Here is a 23244-nt window from a genome sequence, read left to right on the forward strand (position 1 = left end):
ATATTTTAGGCGCTATATTTTTACCTTAAACCTTAAAAGTTTAAAACTCTGGTTCTACAGATTGAATTTTTTTGGTTTTGGTGTCACCAAATTTATTAAATTTTACTGTATTTCTCTAAATTGGTGTAGGATTTTTCCTGTGTTGTTTTTTCACTTTATTATTTGTGTGCTGCATAAATACTTTACACATTGCCTCTAAGTTAAGACTGACTGCTTTCCTGCCAAGCTAAAGGAGGGTTAAGCACTGGTTAATTTAGTGACTTGTGTGGTTCACACTGACAGGGATTGTGGCTGTTGCTTAAGCAGGGTTAAGACCTCGCTCAACAACCCAATGTCTCACAACCCCTAAATCAGGGGTCTCCAACCAGTAGATCAGGAGCTACTGGTAGCAGGATGGCCCGCACCATGACCACCTATCTTTACTCAGAGTCTAACAAGGTGGCATGAGATTGGTCATGTTAAAGGCCCTACTCAATCGCACTGTGTGAATGAACACTTGTTTATTTATTTATTTATGTGTTTTATAGAGCGCGAACTTGACCCGTTAGGGTATCAGAGCGCTTTACAGGGGAGCAAAGCAATATACAGACAGATTTAGAGTCGACCAGTTACAGCTCAAGTAGCAGTATAGTGCAGGAATATATATACACAAAGCATGTATTTACATATTACATAACCGATTACAAAGAGCGACGAACCATATTTACAGAGTACATTTTCAATAATTCTGACCCGGTCCCAAGATTCTGGTGTTTCGGGAGACCCGGTAGTTAGGGGGGGAGGTAGTGGGCCGTCATAGGCTATGCCAAAGAAGTAGTTGAGGTAGTGTTAGACGAGAAATTTGCCCATAAGGAAGATTTTGGCATCCTTTTTGAAGTGAGACAGTGAGGGGATTCTTCTGATGTGGGGTGGGAGAGAGTTCCATATTCGTGGAGCAGCCCCTGAGAAGGCCCGATTGTACGTTTTTTTTTTTTTTTTTCCGAAAACGTGCAGGTTGGAGCTGGAAATCCCTGGCGGATCTGGAGTTTCTGGTTCCTCCGGAGATCATGAGTTTCTGTGAAACTTGTTATGAAAGAATGACAGAAGGAGCAAGAATAGTGTCAGTTGAGTGCAGGGGTGCAAGGGGTGGTTATCAGTACCGGAATTCTATTGGACATGGTTGTACTATAACGAATAGTTCAGAGTAATATTCATTTATCGGAAGGCGCTCCCATCAAAAAAAGGTTGGAGACCTCTGTCCTAAATATTGTTTAGTCGTGATAGGGGCAAAAGCAGTTTAACTCATAGCTCGGTCATAGATCAAAGATGTATGTGTGAGGATCCGAGTGCCTGACAATGGTGTGCTTTACCTGTAATACTTTTTCTATATTACATGTTTATTTTGAGGCAGTTAGCTTAAAAAAATTATTTGAGAATGTTTAATGAAAATAAAAAAGTAACATACTGGACTCTGGTTGTCTGTAGAAAAACAAGGAGAAAAAATAGTTATGTAGTTAAGTTACACTGAGACTCCTTGGCCCCTTTTCATTTGAGTTGTACGGAATTGTTAATCGGATACCCTTCCGTCCCGCGGCTTTTAAATGATGTACTGATTAGTGACTCCATGATTGGGTTATTTGATTTACTTGTCAGACCCTAGTACAGTGCACCATGTGTGCCCAGGGCTTGTAAATCAAATGCTGCTGGCGGGCTTGCAGCACTGGTTGTGCCACCCACAGAAGCAGCTTGTAAAGTGTGTCTCAGGACTGCCATTGCAGAGCCTATGTGCAATCTGGTACTGCCATGCTGACTGACCAAGTGCACCCACTTGCCAGTCCCTAAACCTTCCCTTTTCTTCATATCAGACAGCCCTATGGTAGGCCCAAGGGCAGGGTGCATGGTAAGTATAAGGTAGAACATGCCCTGGTGTGTGTGGCATGTTCTAATAGTGAATTACAGCCGTTTTTGTTGTTCACTATTGCAAGGCTACCTGTTCTCCATAGGCCAGAATGGGCAGTTTGATTATTGGAACTTAAAATCCTAACTGACCTCAGGGAACATAGTAGAAATTCAAATTTAGTATGCCTGAACTCAGAATGATAAAATACATATTTTAGTAAAGTTGGTTTTAACATTGTGTTTGAAAATATCACTTTTAGAAAGTAGGTATTTTCTTGCTTAACTGTCCAAGCCTGCCTCTGCTAGGATGTGTATTGTGTGTCTGGTTCTGTAAGTGACAGGGGCTGGGGATTCCAGTAGAGAGGGTGAGTCAGCACAGGGCTGAATAGGAAGATCTGCATGTAGATGGGTAGGAGGAGTTGCACCTGGGACCTGAATAGGGCTGTGCCATCCCTCCACAATGCTGGCTCCACCTCCTGTGGTGTGTCTGATGTCTCTGCCCTGCACTCTGAAAGGAAAGAAGGAGTCAGGTAAACAAAGTGCTCCAGGACTAACCAGAACTGGTTTAGACTAGGCAAAGGCCTCTCTGCCTTCAGAGAACAAAGAGAAAAGTAGTATAAATATGGGGACCCAAACCCCAAGACTTTAGATCACTTCTGGAACAACAAGAAGAAACCTCTGCCAAGGAGAAGAACCAAAGGAAGCTGTAGGAGGTGGACTGCCCCCCTGCCAGTGTGCTGTGTAGTTGGGTTGGCCTGCAATGGTGTCCTCATTGCCAAGGAGATCATAAGGAACTTCATCATCTTGCAGAATATTTCTCCAAGGGCTTGAACTTGTGCTTGCCTCCTGCTGAAGCCTCAGGGACAACATACTTTACCACCAGCTCCCCTCTGAATTTCCTTGCTGGGAATTCTATCTGCAGAAGCCTGCGTGTTGCTGGGAGCTGGATGCGGGACGCAACGAGAAGAAGCGTGTCGCCGCAGCAGCTGTAGTCCTCGCATCGCCGGAGAAGCATGCCGCCGTCACATCTCCCAGAAGCGTGCCTTCGTCGCACCTGTCTGCTGTCGCATCTCCGGAGAAGCGCGTCGCATACGTGAGGGTTGCTGTCGCATCATCGGAGAAGCGTGTCGCAGGGCCTGTCGCAGCTCCAAAGTACAGAGTCGCCGCAAGGCTGCCAGGGCGTGTCGCATCTTCTCAACGTCGTCGCGTCAAGGGCGCCATCTTATCGCATCGGATTGTTCCATCGCATCGAGGCGCCATCTTGCCGCATCGCAACCGGGCTGCAGCACGAGAACCTACGCATCACCTCCTCTCCGGTAAGGATCAAGACGCATCCCCTACTCTGCGCAAGCATTGAGGCGCGACGCATCGTCTCCCCCGAAGCAAGGAACCAACACATCTCCAATGTTGCGAGCCTTTTGTTTTTTTTGCGTTACGCATCCGGGTACTTTGGTGAGAAGTGTGTTGCATTTACCAACAACTTGAACTAAGCTAATTCTACCATCTTTAAACCAATTTTGAATACAGTATTGTGGATTTTTGTCGTTTGTGGTCTTGTGTCAAGTCTATATAAAGAATACTTATTTTTATAAAACCTGTGTGGTGTCCATCTGTAGTGTTTTCACTGTATTACTGTATGTGTTCACAAATGCTTAACACACTGACTCTGAGATAAGCCTGTCTGCTCGTGCCAAGCTACCAAGGGGGTGAGCAGGGGTTATCCAGTAGTGTAATCCCCTTTCCCTGACTTAGAAGCAAGGGTCCCTATTTGGTCAAAGGTACCTACCTCTGCCAACTAGAGACTCCCAGTACTAACCGGTACGAAATGACCCTTTAGTTTACGGTATAGATGTCGGGAGAGGATTGGAGGAACGCATTTCCCTGTACATGGACGACATTCTATTATATGCACACAAGCCCTGCCAAACACTACCCAGACTCATCCACATATTCCAGCACTTCTGCAGCTACTCCAGCTACCAGATAAACTGGTTAGGTCGCTAGTGTTCACATTAGACGGAGCACTATCACCTCTTCCGTCCACCTGCAAGGCCCTGGTATACCAGGAAGAGTTTAAATATTTGGGTATCCATATAACTAGAACAGAGGACGTCTTTGTGGCCCTTAACCTGAACCCACAACTAGCGAGACTATGAGATGATGCGAGCCACTGGCGACGACTTCCAGTCTCGCTAATCGGCCTGGAGGTTCTGTTCAAAATGATGGCTCTTCCGTCACCTAATATATGTGCTGCAAAACACTGTCAGGTCCCGAATTCGTTCTCTTGAAGGCGATTGATGGAGAAATACGCAGCCTACTGTGGGAGGGTGGTATCCCTTGTATAGCATTACGCAAACTACAACATGGGGTCTATGAGGGTGGACTAGCGGTCCCTGACGTTAGAAGTTATTATCTAGCATCCCAACTCGTCACAGTCAATGATTGGGTTTTCGCACCTCTCTCCGAGCCAGCATACCAGATAGACCGGAGCGCTATGGCGAACTGTGGTTATCTGGCTGCACTATATTGTAAAAATCTCTGAAAAACTCTTCCACCACACACACATTAATACAGACCTGGCGAGCGACAACAAAGCTCACGGGTAGGGAGGCAAAACTAACTGAACAGAAGCCACTCTGGGAAACAGATATGTTGAAGGAAGTAAGATGCCTACAGGGCTTCCATAAGTGGAGCCTCATCGGCGTAGACCACCTTGGGGACATTTGGCAAAAGGGGTCTATACTCAAGTTTGAAGACCTACAGGCAGACTACCAAATGGCCGAATCTAAGAGATATCTTCAGTTAAGACACGCCATGCTGTGCCATATACAGGGGAAACATTACCCGAATATTCCCCGCTGGAGGACAGGCTATTGCTTGATCGGAGGATGGAAAAGACGGTCTCTCTCACCTACCGTAAAATTATGAACTCCTCCCCGAACCCCCTAGTTCCTTTGAGGGAGATGTGGGGCCCCTGGAGGACGAGGACTGGAGGGAGGCCATCCAGAGCCCCAGGGAGCTAACCATATGAACAAGATTTAGGTTGGTACAGCTCAGGATTTTACATAGGTCGAATGCCCCAGAACCCTCTGACACCTATGAGGTTGATGTGATACAGATCACTGCATCAGGGGCTGTGGGGAGGTAGGATACTTCTTTCAGATCATATGGGAATGTTCCAAAGTACAACGCTACTGGAACTGAGTAACTTGAATCATGACCATGGTGGTGGGGCAGCAGGTCCCGATGGAAGCAAGTTGGCATCTTCAGGGGTGGCTGGAGATGTGGATTGGTGCTCGTATACTAAAATATGGTTAAAGCTGGCCTTCGGAGTGTCAAAAAGAAATATAGCGAGAATGTGGGGAAACATTGGACTCCCCAAGATATGGGGATTGGGAAAACAACCTGGACTGGTGTAAACCTGGCAGAAAAAAACTACATACCAGAGTGCCTAGCAAAATGGGAAAGATATGGACCATTTGGACAAAATATAGGAATTAACAAGGTGGAGAGGGAGACGTGCAAGCGCAAGTGGGACCAGAATAGAAGAGAGTAGTTTATGTGTCTGAAAATGTAAATGTCATGCCATTCTCCTCTGCTCAAAGCCACCGGACGTCAATCTGTACCTGTACTATTGTTAAAGTGTACCAGTGATTGTTTAAAAGAAAAAGAAAAAAAAAAAAGAAAGTATAAGTTTGGAAAAAGTAAAATTTTCTTTGATAAAACACACATTCTGTCTGTAAAAAGGGAAGACTGTTGAAGACGTTCTCTACTAGCTGCAGCTAAAAGGGCGGAGACTGCAATAAGAATGCTCCCAAAAAGTTTTAAGAGCTGAGCAGAATTTTGATCCACCAATGGATGGGTAACACTGAAGATATGTAGAGATGTCTGAAGGATCATTCTGCTATAATGATATGTTCTATATTTTACAGGGGTCTGTGAAATATGGGGTTTGATACCACTGCCCTTTGTGCAACAAAGGCATCCTATTATATAATATTGTATATGCAGGTGTAAAGAGTGTTACGTGCTGCATATTACTATTGTTGAGTTTGGGTAGGGTCCATGATTCATGAGAAGCAACAACTTGAGCAGGGCATTAGGATACTCACCCCTGTGGTTTACTGGTCTTTCACATGCCTAATTTCTTTCAGTTTAAGCAGACCCAGAACGCAGTCTCAATGGATAACCCTATGGTGTGCAGCAGTGAAGATCAAGCACTTGATGCTTCAGAAGAAGCACCCATACTACAGTAATAGCTTTGGCCTTGAACTTTGCAAAGTAGGAATGGATGTCTGAATCTGTATTTATAACTGCGCTCCCACTAAATCTATTATTGAGCCTTATGCTAGCATCTTCCCTAAAGGTTTAGTATCTGTATTAAGCTAAATAGGGTGGGTGTTCATAAAGTTAATTTGGTATCAGCATAGCTGAGATATCAAGAGTGTTCCTCTCTGAACAGCAACATCGCCAGGAGGGTGGGAACAAAAGTAGTTTCATTCAAATACTCTATAGGGAGGCCATTGAGCCCAGATGTTTTGGAGGTCAGTGCTTCAGCAAACTATCTTGAGATAGAGGGAGGTCAAGGACTTTCCAGGCACTGTTTAGTAGGGTTAAATTCAGCAAATATTTTGCTGGGGTAGCACCTTTGCAATGAGATATGAGTAGCACCTTTTGTAGTAGTCTACTAAAGAGCACTGGATACTACAATCCAGTGGGATCTTGGATCTCTGTGACAGCAAAATGAGGCACTCTCTGTTGGCAAGCCAATGAAGTGTGTCTTACTTGTCACCAATCTAGTAGATATGTCTCTGGGAAGCCATCTAAATCAGCCAGGCTGTGTTGACAGCCAAATCTTAAGCTCTAGTTTGGCTGACTAAATTAGACGGGGAAATGTTCTCCCTACAGATGGTGAATTACCATTCCACAGGAAGGATGCAAGTCTTCAGTGATAGCATAGCCCACTACCTATGTTACACCCTGTCCCTGAGATGCCGAGGCTTTAAAAGAAGAACTGCTTTGAATGCCTCCCATGCCGTACAGGAGGAGATTGTGCAAATGTTCGGGTGGTCTCCTTCCAAAGGGAGGCAGAAAATGTATCATCCATCAACCACCATGCATTCAAGTGTCAGATTCCATGTGTGCCCACACATTACCAATGGACGGTTCTACTGGGGAATGATCAGAAATACCCACAGGCAGGATGCGAGAGCTTATGACCCCATGACAGGTCAATAGCTAGAAAATAGAAAAACAAGTTACTTACCTTTGGTAACGCTTTTTCTGATGGATACTTCTAACCATAGATCCCACCCTTTTAGAATAGCTCCATGAGCTAGACTAGATCAGGAAGATTTTAACAGCATTGCTTATGTGTGGTGGTGAGTAGAGTCATGCAGCTCTGTGCCAATTTTGTTCACCCCTGGAAGTAACAAACTGAGCCACATAAAAGCGCTACCCTTGAGCGCCGACATCAGTTTCTTTCTTGACTCCACACCCTCGGCCACCGAGTCCAGCAACAATCACTCGATACCAGATTCCTAGACTGGGAACTTTTCAGCTTGGAAAGGACCCTGGCTCACAGAATGGGGATGCGGGTGGGCAGTAAGGAATCTACGGTTAGATAGAGTAACCACTAGAAAGCACGCTACTGAAGGTAAGCAATCTGGTTTTCTGGTAGATCCTCCAGATCCGCCTTTAGTATAAATAATAAAGCAGAACCTCCCAACGTGGTGGGTCTGTGGAACATATGGAAAAAAAAGGAATAAAGTGGCTGCACAGAGAGAACTTGGAAGTTCGCTCATGCGATGAGCCAAAGTCACTGCGACCAGAAATACAGTCTTTGAATTAGGAGACTTAATGGGCCGCTGTGCATGGGTCTAAATGGAGTACACATGAGGAAAGTAAGAACCAAATTAAGATTCCACTGGGGCATAGCAAAGGTTTATAGAGGAAGTAAATGAGTCAAACCTTCCAAATATCTCTTACAACGGTGATTTGAACACACATGGCTGGTCTGGTAAAAGTAAAAATATCAAAAGGCCCGATAGATTCCTTTTAACCTGGCCAATGTCCTTGCTGGGCCAGGGATAGAATGAACAATAAGACACAACAGTTTCACATGCAATGGGTCCGCACCACCACACCAGGGCTACAAATATGTTCCAGCACCCAGTGTAGATCGGTCTAATAGGACGCCGCCCAGCAACCAGGAAGACTTTCACAACTTTGAAAGGAAGATCAAATGCAGTCAACTGCCAGTGCTCAATCTCTATGCATGAAGGTGCAGATTGTGCAGGTTTGGTTGCAGAATCCTACCCTGCTGCTACAACTTGAGGTCCTCTCGAAGCAGCAGCCTGATTAGAGGACAGTTGTTCATACCCAGAATTTCCAGGTACGACACTCTACTTGCCTAATCAAGAGTCACTAAGATTAATTAGGTCCAGTTGTTCTTGATATTCAGAACTCTGGGCAGGAGAGGTAGCAACGGGAAGGCATACAGGAGTCCCATGCTCCACTCTGTCCGAGAGAATTTTCATGGAAACCAATGCACCAAATTGTTAACAATGCATTCTCTACGGTGGCGAAAAAATCCAACTAGGGTTCTTCCAATTGCTGGAAGATGCCCTGGGTCACGTCGGGATTTAAGTGCTATTCGTGATCTGCCAGGCACTGCCAGATGAGCTTGTCCGCTCTGGTGTTTAAAGATTCACATCAGCTGGCTCAGGACTATTGAAATGCTTTTGCACTTAAGCTAGTTCCAGAGATGAAGAGTCTCCTGGTACAGGACCCAGGACCCCACCCGCTTGTTGCAGTACCACATGGCAGACATGTAGTCTGTTAGCACCTGAACCAGCTTCCCTTTGATGGATGGTAGAAAGACTTTCAGCAGCAAGTGTGCTGCTTGCAAAATCAACATGATGTGGAGGCGGCATTTCTGCCGGAAATCAGAGTCCTCTGAGCTCCAGCTCTCCCAAATGCCCTCCCCAGCAGCATTGCATCTGCCACCTAAGTCAGCTCTGAGTGGGGTAGGAAAGAGGCCTCCTCCAAAACTGGGATGGAATCCAAAAGGTTGCCCCAGTGCTGGGTCCATGGACACTTAAGGTTCCACTGTAGAGCCCCGATGTGCCACATGGCAGAGTCGAGAAACAGGATGACAAGTGGTCCAGAAGTCTCGGAGCGACTCTCGCCGAGATCCAGGACCGAGGCTGAAACATAAGAACTATAGCCCGAATGTCTAGGATGCGTTGTGGAGAAGGGAACCCCAAAACCGCAACATTTTCAGGGTGGCTCCAATTAAAGTTTCTGCATTGGAACCAGGTGTTACTATGGCCCGTTCCTAGTGAACCCCAACGATGCCAGGAGGTGCGACATTGACAAAACTTCTTTCAAGAAAAACAAGTTGTAATGTTCAAGCCCAACACTGAGTGGCAGGAGTACATTATGCTACACTTACACGAGTCATGATTCACAGAAACAGTCTAATCCAACATCTTGAATGTATTAGAATTAGATACTTCACCTATGCCATTAGTGCCAAGAGGAGAATCTGTGCATAGTAAATTCACATAAGCAATATCATTACAATGTTCTGTTTACTTGTTTTGAGCTACAACAACCTATGTTTTGATTACCATGAATTGAAGGTTCATTTGAGTTACTTTGCTATTTCTATACAGAAGTCTGCCTTTATAGTTCCAACTTATTGGATCAATTTGTACATTACATTTTGTTTAATTTCTCGAAGACATTCTTTAGATTTTAAACGTATGCTCATTTAGGTCTGAAGTTATTGTTTGAGTGTCCTTTGAGAATGTTTGGCAATTGGAAAGTCTAATCATTCAGCGCTGATATTTTCTGTCATAAATCCTAAAGCGGGGTCTGCAATGACTGCATTTCTTGAGAGATGACAGCTGCACAGTTTCTGCAAATAAAGAATCGAACAATCTGAGGAAAACACTGTTCAGGCTATCTATACTCTAGAATTACTTTTGACGGCCCCACTGCTCCATACCATATGTAAAAAACATAACCATGGCATTACTTATCACATATTTCATATCTATGAAATCAACAAAGCTAATGGTTCTGTGTTAAGCTGTGTTAACTTAATCCTCATATCCTAAATGCTGTAAATCAAACTTCAATGTCACAGCTATGTAGAACAAACTTTTATTATGAGAAATGAGCTTCAACTTGCAAAAGTAACTGTCTTTTCCGTGGCAATGTTTAGTGGGTAATGAATTGAGAGGTACATTCCCCCATCTTATATGTTCTTCCTACGCTTTTCCTTAGCAAAAATAGGGCACATGACTGAAAGACGTACATGGGTGGAGGTAATTTGGTTTTATACACTTAATTCTTCACGTTTAACTACTCAACAAAATAAATTTGAATATAAAGTTACAGTACCCTAAGAACATGGAGCAATTCAAAGTGGACCATTCTATATGTATATGCATTTATTGCAAACATGGACATGTAAATATTATAAATGCTGGTGGACATGGCAGGGGAAGCAAGGTTTTAGATTTTATGATTTTTATTCAACTCAGTCTGATATTTCTCACTATGAACGCGCAGTATAATCTATTATATTATGAGCATTTTAAAGCACACTACTGGGGCCTTATGATATTGTCGATAGTCCTGGTGCCCTTTCTTTATGGTTGTGGGTTGTCTTTTGCCTGGCCTGCGGAGAATGTTCTGTTTAGCAGTATTGTTTGCTAATTCCATGGCGTAGTTGCAATGTTGTGTAACATCTCAGAAATACTGTTCTAAAACATTTTCACTTTGGCTCGCCCAAAAGAGCCTTTCACTGCAGTGCCTATACAGTTGTGCTTGTATAAAAAGCACATCAAATGTTTCATACATTCCGTACTGGTCTATTTGTTTGACTTATTTTTACAGCACAGCTGCAGATTGGCTATGCTAAACTGTTTAAAGAACAATTTGATAACGATATAGGTACTCTCTCTCTGCCAGATGTTACCTTCTGTGCTTCCTGAGGGAGCCTTCACACAATGGAACCTAACATTCAGGCCTCCGGGCTTTTGAAATACTGTATAATTAAGGCAAGATTAAAGCTAGCCATCTCTGTAGTAACAAAACAAATCACCCAGAAATACACCTTAACAAAAGGTACAAAAGGAACAGACTGAAGAAAATTATTTTCCCCAATGACATTTTCAAAAAGGGACTGGGAAGATAAACATACAGTTGTGCAGCTCGTTCTTCAGTGGACTGACAAAGCAGCAGAGTTGGCAAAAAAAGTTTACCTTTTTATTCAGCTTTAGCCATGTCGAGTAACCCTTGCTGTCAACGTACTGCAGACCAAAGAACCACACCTCGCGCAGGCCAACGGTTTTTACAACCTAAAGATATATATATAAAAAAAAATTGTTTACAAACCAGTGAAACGACTAGTATTGCCTTTGTCTTTTCTGTGGACTGGTTTCATAATGCAAATATTTACCTGATCAAAGAGCTGTTTCCCCGTTGTGTTGGGCTGGATGGCAAACTCCAGTTCTGCGTCCATCGTAGTAACCCGCACATTAATCTTAAAAAAAAAAAACACATTTAGTTGAATCTCCTATAGGGCAAAACCTAGGTAACTTCATGCAAGGTACTGTATTCTCAGTTTATTTCCTACAAGCAGTAGTAAAAGTCATCGTGCATCAATTCAAAGTTGAATCACAAACTAAGGGTTCCTATTTATAACCCAGAACACACTATGCAATCTAAAAATTGATAGATCTGGGTCTTTCATGAGCGATTGGGGAGATAATGGCCTGAGGATGAGTGATGCATGAATGGATCAATGGCTGAAAGGGCGAGTGCAAAGATTGGTCGCCAAGTGCAATAATGGATTGGCGAGTGAGTGTATTGTAAGATTTACAAATTGTATACTGTGCACCTCCCTCACACGCTATAATTACAGCTGGAACATGTGACCATTGCGCTGTGCCTTCTGCAGAGGGGCCAGTGATTGGATGACCATGTATTCCAATCACCTTTTTTACCCACTACACTGCCTTCAGCCTCCACTCCAGAGCTCTCAATTTGTGGTCCATTATAACATCTGGAGAGACTCTGTTGAAAATATGCCTTATACAAGAGTAACATGAAACACGAGAAAAAACAGACATGAATACAGGGCCCGATAGGGATCAGTTTAAATGGCTGTGTTTTAATTACTGTCTGGTCCGTGACCCGGCGGGACCCAGCCCACTTAAAGCCCTGGCAGAGTGCAACAAGGGTAGCTCCAGTGTGAAATTCAAGGGTCACAGAATAGTTGAACATGTAGTTTATTCCTAACACAAAAGTCCCATCCATCTTTAGCAACTGCTCCTTCTCATCTCTCACCACTATTCAAAATGATCACAGTAGGACCTCATAACCATGATTATCCTTCACATGCTATATTCTACATACAGTAGTATGTAAGATAAGAACACACCTCCCTTCCTTAACTAACAATAATCTAAGACCTAAGAATATTTACAAAATGGACATCAAACATAGTTAAATACAGAAGTAAGAATATTATTATTAAAAGAAACTTGTAGAGTGCGCAGCTACCCGAAAGGGTCTCCTGGCGCTGAAGCAGAATGAAGCATAAATACAATTCCTTATCGGACATAATAATCCTTCAAGTCCAAAGAGGTTTTACTTTTCCTGGTGTACTTCCTATAGGGACACTTAAGTGTTCATGCCGCCACAGTTAGTGCTGGTGCCGCCACAGTTAGTGCTGGTGCCACCGCAGCATCTCCCAACTGACATTTCTTTTTGATAACGACAATTCTATTAAGATTCCATATACAGGAATCTTCTGTCAAGACCTTGATAGCTTTCAGGGGCTTATAGAAGCCTGTTGCACCCTCTCTCCTGTATGGTTTTCTGACCATGACCCAATCACCCACCTTGACATTTGTTATTTTTGCAGACTACCTTGCATCAAAGTTTTTTTTGTGAGCCTCTATTTTCCTCGCTTCTCTGGACTCCCAACTCCTATCAGTTTTGAGCACCCCTGATCTTAATTCCATATCGCTTCACCCATGAGGGGTGGGAAGTGTGTAAGGAGGAGCGGGTTAATCGCACTGTTCATTTTCAGTCATTCCAAGAGCATCAAGTTCCCACTGGAGTTGGCATCTGAACATGAAGATTTGCAATTTTATTAATAAAAAGCATCGGCGAAATATGAACCTTTCGCAGAAGCCAAAAGGCGTGTGTATGGTTGTGGCTGTTCCACTCCAAGGCTGACCTGATCTGTATGTTTCGAGTGATATCTGATGCCATTTGTTGTCTGCAGGTGCATGCTATAGCAGCTCGATGTGATTGTCACCATATGTGTGCCTGTGATCAAAGTGATGGGATGCCTTCCCTTGAACAGCTCAAAAGGGGATTTCCCTGGGACTGCATAAAAAGAGACTGTATGCTTGAACTTTTTTAGCAATCTCCTCTTTCCAATCCAATTCACAATCCTTAGCCATGGCAACCACCTCTTAATATGCGGTTAAACAGTTCTACCATGCCATTGGTTTCTGGGTGGTATAATGAGCACTTCTTGTGCCTTATCCCATACATATTCCTTCATTTCTCTTGATACCAAATTGTACTCCATTATCTAGGCATAATACTGGGCATGCCTTTTCTCACAAACAACTCTTTAATAAACCGTATTACATGTTTGGTTTCTATTCCATTTGAGACTTTCATATCTGGCCCTCTTGAGTATATATCAATGAGTACCAACACATGATTCACACCCACCAACATGAATCGGTCCCAAAATGTCTAAGCCAACCTCTTCACAAGGTTTATTTGGGCAATCCCTAATCACCATGTGTTGCACTCTAGTTTAACTGCTTTTTTACTCACCCCACACAAAATACATTCCCTGATCATTCTTTCCACCTGTTTATCTATCCCTGGCCACCAATATGTCAACCTGAGCCTTTTTTTAGTCCTGGACATACCTTGGTGACCAGAGTGTGCCACTGCTAGATGTTCTTCCCCTAGGGATGTTGGTGTAACCAATCTTGCGCCCTAAACAACACTCCATTCTTCTTTGACAAATCATCCATTACATGCCAAAATTTCTCAGAGGCCTCACTACATCTTACTTTAGTGTGCCAACCTTTTCTTGTCAAGTCCGACACTTCTTGCATTCCTTTATCCAGAACACAAGCATTGCGCCATTTAATTTTCGTGAGGCCACTACTTACAATCTTGCATACTACCTCATTGTCCTCATCACACAAATCAGACTGGGTTTCCTCATACACTTTCACGAGTCTTGACAATGTGTCTGCTACTCTATTATTCACACCTGGTAGGTATTTAACATCAAAATCACACTCCTATAGAGCAATGACCCATTGTGTCATCCTGCCTGAGACTGCATCAATTTCCGTTGTCCTAAATATCTCACATAAGGGTTTATGGTCTGTGCAGAACTCAAACTTGCTGCCCCACAACAGATTCTTCAATTTCCTCGCAGCCCAATGGACCGCCAGCGCTTCCCTCGCAATAACAGAGTACTGCAAGTTTTGCCCCCCCAGAGACCCTGCGAGAGACACAAAAGGAACCCACTCAGTCACATGTCTTTTACTGCAGAAGTGCAGCCAAACCCCTCATGCTAGCATGAGTAATTAGTACAAATTTACTGCTAGTGTCAACATGTTTGCAATTTGGGGGCTTAACTTAATCTTTCTTTCACCTACCTAAACTGCCTCACATGCCTCAGTACAAACAAACTCAGACTCCTTACGGAGTAAACTTTTCATGTGTACACATTTAAGCAAACCCTTTAACACATTTTTTGTAATGCTCAGTCATTCAAGAAAAGTCATTAATTCCTCCTTACTGGAAGATGTCATCAACTTCTGTATGGCGTCTACCAAGTCCTCTTTGGGCATTATGCCTTCCCCTGTTATAGCGTGTCCTAAATAATCAATGCACTTCTTCCTGATTTTACACTTCTCCAGCCTAATGGTAAGATTAAATTCATCCAACTTTTAATACTTGTTCCAGACTCTTGCCATGTTCAGCATCATCTTTACCAAAAACTAACACATTTTCTTGATAAATTCTTATGCCATTAAGTTCTCTTAATACCTTAGAGGCCGCTGACACTAATCCATAAGGCAACCTAGCAAATCTAAATATACCAAAGGGCGTCACGAACGCCATAAGATCCCTGGATGCCACATCAAGACTGATCTGGAGGTAGGCCGACTGAAGATCCATACTGGAAAATATATTGGCTGCTTCCAACAACATAAGCATAACTGAGATTTTGGACAACAGGTACTTGCCCCAAATGCTTAGTCAATTCTCTTAAGACCACAGACAGTCGCAGATTCCCATTGGCTTTTCTAGCAGCCACCACCAGAGCCAGCCACTGTGTTCATTTACTTCCTCTCTTCAATTTTTCTAGCTCTGCTCTCATCGCCACTCTTACAGCCACTCTAACATTAAGCAACTTCCCGCAAAACAGTTTGGACCCATCTACCAAATGTATGTGATGCACATAATCACAGAGGCGAGGCATCCAAGTTTTCCTCGGAAAACCCGGGGAAAACTTTCTTCCAAATCCCATACAAATGCCCCATCAGAATTATCATGCATATCTACCTCCGTCCCCTCAAAATCTTCTTTCAACCTAATGGGTGGACTACTGTTGGGATCCAGTATCATTCCCAGATCCCTATAGTGAAACCATTAAGAATGCGGTCTCCTTTTCGTGATATGTAGATCTTGGCATTTGTATGTCTTCCTTCATACTCAACTAGACCCCAAAAATACCCATATAGTTTTATCGGTTCTCCACCATAAGCACATGGTCTTATGTTTGGCATATATACCCAGATCTTACTTTTACGTTTCTTTAGCTAGAACTCCTTGTACACAATGGTTATCTTAGCTCCAGAATCAAATAGAAGTTTTGTTCTCGCTCCTTCCACCATCACCTCATCCAAAGGACTTTTACAGTCGCTACCAGTCACTTGAACCACTATCTGCTCAAAGTCAGAATCTTCTTCCTCATCACTATCACAACAATATTGGTTATTGACTTAACTGTTCCAAACTGTGTCGAAATGCCCCCCCCACCCACTTATTTTTATTTTTTACAGTTGTTGCAAAAACCTTTAATTGCTGGAAATATTCTGTCTGAAAACATTTAGCCCAGAAAATTGCTCTTCCTTTCCATCATGCAACCTGCTTCCCTCTTTTTGACTTTTTCTTTAGAGGTGGTTTGTACCACATGAATGATTTCTCCTCTCTTTTTAATGATCTCTACACATTTCGAGGAGTGTTCTTCTTATTAGCAATCAAAAGGACTTCTTCCAAAAAGGTTTGTCCTTTTGCCACAATTCATACTTCACACTCTATATTGCATCCTAGCATAAATTAGTCACTTATTATTTTATGCATGAAAGAACCAAACTTACAGATGAGGCCAATTTCCTTAAAATCGTGACATTTTCCACTGCCTCCCCTTACTTTTGATTCCTGCGGCCAAAAAGATAGCGTTCAAGAATAGTACTAACCTTCAGTAAATAGGGTTTATCTAATTTTATTATGCAAGCTTGATTCTGATTTAAACCCTCCCAAACTAGAAAATAAGGTTGTAAATTCTGTTAAGATGTTGGGGCCTTGAAATAATTCCTTCCTCGCATGCGAGATACAGCCCATCCTCGTCACCAGTGTAACAAAGGTAGCTTCAGTATGAAATCCAAGGGTTACAGAATAGTTTAATGTGTAGTTTATTCCTTACATAAAAGTCCCATCCATCTTCGGCAACTGTTCTTTTTCATCTCTCATCACTTCAATTGATCCCAGTATGACCTTACCTAGTTACATAACCATGATTACCCTCACATGCTAGATTCTACATACTAGTGTATGTGAGATATCACACAGAGGTTTATCCATTTCTGGAGCCGACCCATTGACTGAACGGTAAGATGCCAGCACCTACAAATACTTAATAGTGCTTATATTTTCTGCAGGCAGTCACGATCTTTAGCACCATAAAAAAAACAGGAAACAGCCTTTTGTGCGTCCCCCACCTGTGCTGGTAAATGTCATTCCAATCCTTTCCTACTGCTCAAAGAAAATGTGATCCCATTAAAAAATATACATCTGTCCAAGGTCACCATTACAGGTCAATTGTAATTTGTTATGTGTTTAACTATTTTGGTGATAAATTATGGTCCTTTGTGCAATAATATGTCTATAAGAATTGTAACGCAGTAAGTAGTCCTGCTCTTTACAGTGCTCAGTTTAGAGATCTTTGTGCATTATTGTACGTTGCAGGTTGGTTCTGCAGACTGTGCTTTATGTCATGTCTCTTTAAAATGTCAAATGGCTTACGTCAACCTCTCTAGTACAATGGATGTGAACGGTTTGCCCATCACACTAAAGGAGAAAGTCATTCTGATGCACGCAGGGGTTGCATTTTTGTTATGCTTTTTTGATCAGCATGACACGTAGTGCACAGACATCAAACGTATTTAAAGTGAAACCAGTGAGAGGGGCGTGGCCAAGATGGCGGCTTGAGCGGACGCGTTTCCCGGTCTCTCCTGCCGGCCGCCCAGTAAATGCACCGGCGACCGGCTGCAGCCCGAGTTTTGGTGGTGGAGGGGGCTGGTCGCCGTTTCGACAGCAGTGGGTCGGCATTCCTGAGCGGACGCGGGCTCCTGGCCCCGCATGCAGGTGAAAGCCGAGCCTGGGTGATTCAGCCGGGAGGAAGTACGGCGCCATTGCCAGGGGGAGTGCGGGAGACCCGGCCGGCGGCACCGTCCGGAGGAGAGTTGGCGGCCGGTCCACGTGCGGTGATCTACCCCTGCCTGTGTCCAGGAGGTGAGAGGAGGTGTGCGAGGACGTTCCCCCCCCCGTGGCCTGCCGGTGTGGCGGAGGTGTGGAGCCCCAGGGGAGCACTCGGCGGAGGGGAGCATCCGGCGGAGCCAAGGGAGCAGCGCGAGGATCGGGTGAGCGGCGGCCCTTGGGTGTAACTGGAGGAGGTGGAGAGGAGCGAGTCGACCCGAGCCACAGAGCGGCCTGCCTGGGGGGCCCCGGGGTGCCCGGACGGCGGGAACTTCGCCTAAGATGGCCGCCTAGACACGAATTGGGGGCCAGCGAGGTCTGGGAGCTTTCCGCCTTCACAGAGGCGGTGGACCCTGTAGAATTTGGCTGGTGGCTCGATGAGGTGAGGAGGCCTGGGTGCCCCGAGGAGCGGCTGGAGGGAGCGGGCACAGGCGAGGGCCCGGGAGCCGGCAGGGCCGCTTCTTCACCCGGGGGCAGCTCGGAAGTGCAAGTTGACGCCGGAGAGGGCCGGAAGAGGCCTAGCGGGTGTGCGGGAGCCCCGAGCCTCGGACCCACGGGCCGGTGGCGATGAAGTAGAGGCCCGACGGGAGCAGCCTGCGGGACGGGCCAGCCGGTGGGGTACAGTGGCCGAGTGGGCGGCTCGAGAAGGAGGCCCGGAGTTGGAGGACACGCGAGGTGGCACCGAATGCGCAGCTGGCAGGCAGTGGTGAGTGGCGGCGGGCCACAGGCGGCGGGGCTGGGCCCTCCCGTGCACGAGACAACGTCGGGAAGGTAGCGACTAGTAATGGTGCCCCCGAAGCAACGGAAGGATAAGACGTTGAAAGACTGGTTTGCCCAGGCCCCGGCAGGTTACGCGTCGAGAGTCATGGCGGCGGCGGCGTCCAGCCACTCAGTAACACAGCAGGAGGGTGCAGAACAGATTACTAAGTCCTTCCTGGAATCCATGTTCTCGGCTCTGCGAGCGGACATTCAGAATCTGCAAAAGGAATTCACAGCTGAGCTCAAAGAGGTCCGTAGAGATGTGGACAGCATTGGAGAGAGGGTCGCGGTGCTGGAGGAGAAGGGCGACGGGCGGGACACGGAGCTGGCGGCGCTACAGCAGGAACTTATTCGGGTCCACGAACAGCAAGTGGACCTCCAGTCCCACGTGGAAGACCTTGAGAACCGCTCCCGACGCCACAATATCCGAGTTCGAGGAATAAAACCCACGGAGGACACGAAAGATCTATTCGGCTTCACAACGGCGCTCTTTAACCACATCTTGGACCGTCCGTCGGATGCGGAACTGCGGATCGACCGGGCGCATCGAGTGGGTCCCCCCAGGTCGGAGGCCGCTGCTCCCTCGGACATTCTGGTATGCCTCCACGATTATCGCACCAAGGAGGAGATACTCCGGAAAGCACGCCAGAAACACCCTGTGGCTTTTAGGGACCATGCCCCGGTCCTCTATCAGGACCTCTCGGCGCTCACGCTTCACAAGCGCAGAAAATTCCGACCGATCACGGCACATCTACAGCAGCGTAACATCAGATACAGCTGGGGTCACCCTTTTCGCCTGGTGTTTCGCATTGGAAACACCCTATACCAGCTGCGCTCCCTGAAGGAGGCGGCACAGCTACTGGAGATCGAGCTGCCGGCGGAAGACAGCGGAGACGAGGGTGGCTTGGCGGACGGGCGGCCCGAGCTGCCGGGGTGGCGCCGACAGGGACGTGGTAGACCCCCGGCGGCGGAGATCCTCAGAGGTCAGCAGGCGGCGCTGGAGACTGTCTCTGCGGGGCTGCGCGCCCCCTCACCCACTTGAGCGGAATGCTGCGGTGCTTGGCTCGTTGGCTGGGCTGTCGGCGGGAGAGAGGCCTCTCCAATGGGACACTTTATGCCTCACTACTTCCTTCTATTCTTGGGGAAGATGGAGGACACTGTTACAAGACCTTTTTCCTTCTTTTTTCATTTACTTGTTCGACTTTCGTTGTGGGGAAGGGGTGGGGGGGGAGGGGGGTGTTCTTTTCAACGGGGTCCGGGGTTCCACGTCCATCACTAGGCGGGGTCGCAGCTGTTGGCGGGTTGGGGGGCGGGCGCGTCGGTCACTCCTGGGGCGCTCCCGGGTAGGGCAATACATAGCGGGTCAAGGGCATTCGGGGTTTTATAGTTGACGCAAATGGCCCCTCATACACTTAGGGTACTATCACTTAATGTCCGGGGGCTGAATAATCCGGTCAAGCGGAGGGTGGTACTGTCCTGTCTAGAGAACGCACGGGCGGACATTTGTCTCCTGCAGGAGACGCATCTCCTAGCGCGGGACTGTCATAGGCTCAGGTCCCGCAAGTTCCCGACACAGCTTTTCTCCTCAGGTCCCACCAAGGCAGCGGGGGTGGCGATTTTGGTGGCCCAGCGGTTCCGTGGGGAGGTTTTGCAGAAGGAAGTGGAGATTAGGGGACGGCTCTTGGCTTATAGGTTCGCTCTGGGGGCCCAGACCTTCACCATTGGCTCAATCTATGCCCCCAATGAGGGTCAGGAGCGCTTCTTACAGGCCGCACTCACAGAAGTTTAGTCCACTAGGGACCGTAACGTCCTTCTGGGGGGCGATTTGAACCTCGTTTTTGATAATATCCAGGACAGGTCCAGTCAGCGGACACAACAGGCGGGGGCGCTTTTGGCGGCGGGAATGGCCCGCCTACGGGACCTAGGGATGTCCGACCTGTGGCGGAGTTTCCACCCCCGGGCTCGTGAGTATTCCTACTATTCTCACGCACACAAGACCTACGCCAGGCTTGATTACTTCTTGACGTCGCCCTCGATGCGGGCATTGGCCACGGAGGTAGAGATAGGGGTGGCCTCCCTTTCTGATCATGCGCCGCTTTTCCTGGTCCTGACTCTGCCGCCGGTGGTGCGCCCGGACAGAGTGTGGCGCCTCCGAGATACTCTGCTGCATCGAGAGGAGGCCAGGGCGCAGATCCATAGGGCTATCAAAGACTTTCTTGAGCACAATGCGAACGCCGATACAACCTTAGCGACCCAATGGGCGGCACTGAAAGACGTCCTTCGGGGGGAACTCATTTCTATTTCGTCTGCCGACAATAGGGAGCGGGGGCGTAAAAGGGAAGAGCTCACGCGGGCGACCAAAGAGCTGGAACAGATACACCAGAGGACGGGGGCTCCCCGAGTGTGGCGCCAACTTAAAGCCGCCCGACAACAACTAGCGGCACTAGATCAAGATAGAGCGGAGTATGCCGCCCTACGCCTAAAACATGCGTACTATACCGGGGGAGACAGATGCGGGCGGCTGCTGGCTCATAAGCTGCGGGAGGCCCGCACCAGGCAGGGGGTCCGGGAGCTCTGCCGGGAAGACGGCACGAGGCTCACGGAGGACCGTGACATAGCTGAGGCATTTCGGGAGTACTATGCTGACCTTTATGCAGGCTCCCACCTGGCGGCCGATCACGGGGCGGACTATCTGAACGCGGTCACCATACCAGCGCTGTCTGGGGGCCAGGCGGACCAACTGGACAGACATTCGCCCGGAGGAAGTAATTGCGGCCATAGCGAGGCTGAATCTGGGGAAAGCCCCGGGGCCGGACGGCTTCACCGCGAGCTTTTACAAACAATTCTGTAACCAGTTGGCCCCCCTGCTCACTAAGCTATTCAACTCCTTTGCGACAGAGGGCGCGATCCCGGCGGATTTACTGGAGGCCCATGTAACGGTCATCCCTAAACCGGGGAAGGATAGGACCAGATGCAGGGCCTATCGCCCCATTTCCTTGTTGAATGTAGACCTCCAGCTCTACACGGGCATTTTAGCTAGTCGGTTGGCGCCTTGTATGCCGGGCCTCATAGACCCGGATCAGGCGGGGTTTATCCCGGAACGTCAGGCCCCCGACAATACGAAAAGAGTCCTACATCTGATTGAGAAGGCCTCCAGGACGACGGGGGAGTACATGCTTCTCAAATTGATGCAGAAAAAGCATTCGACCGGGTCCATTGGCCCTACCTGGAGCAGGTGTTGTTGAAAATGGGCCTAGGGGAGAGATTCCGCACCCATATATTCAACTGCTACAAATTCACCTCGGCGGCAGTCCGGGTGAATGGGCACACGTCCTCCAGCTTCCGGATAGAACGGGGCATGCGCCAGGGGTGTCCGCTGTCGCCGCTGCTTTTTGCTGCTTATATGGAGCCTTTACCCCAGGCGATACGACAGAACCCTAATGTTACTGGCATCAAGTTCGGGGGCTACGTACACACCATCAGCCTGTATGCAGACGATGTGCTGCTCTCTATCGCTAATCCACGGAAGTCTCTCCCAGCCTGCATGGCGGACCTGGACACCTTCGCGGGTGTGGCTGGTTTTAAGGTCAATAAGGATAAATCACAGGCTCTTAGCCTCTCTTTGACTCGGTCCACCCGGGATTACCTGCGGTCCCTGCTTCCCTTCCAGTGGGAGGAGGAGTCTGTCCCCTATTTGGGGATACAGCTGGCCCCGACGCTGCCGCAGGTGGTGGCCCTCAACTACGCAGCTCTGAGCCGGAAAATCCGTCAGGAGCTGGGATGCTGGAAGTACTGCCCCCTTTCCTGGTTGGGCAGAATCGCCGCGGTCAAGATGACTGTCTTGCCACAGCTCCTCTATATATTTCGCACGATTCCCTTATACCCGCCTGCCGGTTGGCTCCGACGGACGCAAGCAGAGCTGGCCCAGTTCATCTGGAACGGGCGAAAGCCGCGCATGAAGAGGCTTCTATCTACTCTCCCTCCTGAGAGCGGGGGGTTGGGGGTCCCCGATCTGCAACTATACTTCCGAGCCACACAGCTTCGCTACCTAGTGGAGTGGAGCCGCTGGGAGTCGGAGAAGCATTGGCTGTTCCAAGATCAGGCAGTTGAGCCCGGGCCCTGCAGGAAATTCCATTTCTGCGCAGGGAACACAGGCCCCCTAACCTGTACGCCTCACACATCACCCGAGTGCCTTTAGAGATCTGGGATCGAGTGAGCATTGCGCATGACTTCACCACGTTCCCTTCCCCGCTTACTCCCTTGTTTGACAACCCGGAGTTCACCCCTGGGATGCACTCGGCGGCGTTTGTCCGGTGGAAGCCGTCGGGTTGCCACTTCCTCTACCACATGTATGACGGGGAAGGTGTACATCCCTTCACACAATTCTCACAGGAATATGGGCTGCAGGAGACGGAGAGGCTTCGCTACCTGCAAGTGCGGCATTGGGCCCTGGACAGGCGGGTGCGCCCGCAGGCCGATCGGAGATTCTCACGGTATGAGAGGGGGCTTCTCACACACACCTCGGATAAACAATTAATCTCTGACTTGTATAGTATGCTGCAGGCTCGGTATACACATACCTTCAATGCGGGGAGGACGCGGTGGGAGAGAGAGCTGGGCCGCACTTTGACCCACAAAGAATGGGAAGGAATATACCACAGAGCGCGCCACTCTGCGTACCATATGGGCCTTACCGACACGCTCACGAAGGTGGCAACCTACTGGTACTATACCCCGGAGCGGCTCCATGCAATGGATCATCGGAGGGAGGTG

At 47.4% G+C, this 23244-nt stretch overlaps 1 protein-coding gene across 1 annotated transcript in view; it reads right to left on the minus strand.

Moving 5' to 3' along the window:
• Window positions 1-23244, minus strand: part of RDX (radixin) — a 573297-nt gene that overhangs the window by 416331 nt on the left and 133722 nt on the right. The window contains exons 3-4 of the mRNA XM_085621534.1: window positions 11354-11437; window positions 11157-11252 (exon numbers count right to left, since the gene is read on the minus strand). Of these exons, the coding sequence (XP_085477660.1) occupies window positions 11157-11252; window positions 11354-11437 (180 nt within the window). The remainder of the gene's footprint in view (window positions 1-11156; window positions 11253-11353; window positions 11438-23244) is intronic.

This window comes from Triturus cristatus, chromosome 8 (genome assembly GCF_964204655.1).
Source record: "Triturus cristatus chromosome 8, aTriCri1.1, whole genome shotgun sequence".
Classification (NCBI taxonomy): domain Eukaryota; kingdom Metazoa; phylum Chordata; class Amphibia; order Caudata; family Salamandridae; genus Triturus; species Triturus cristatus.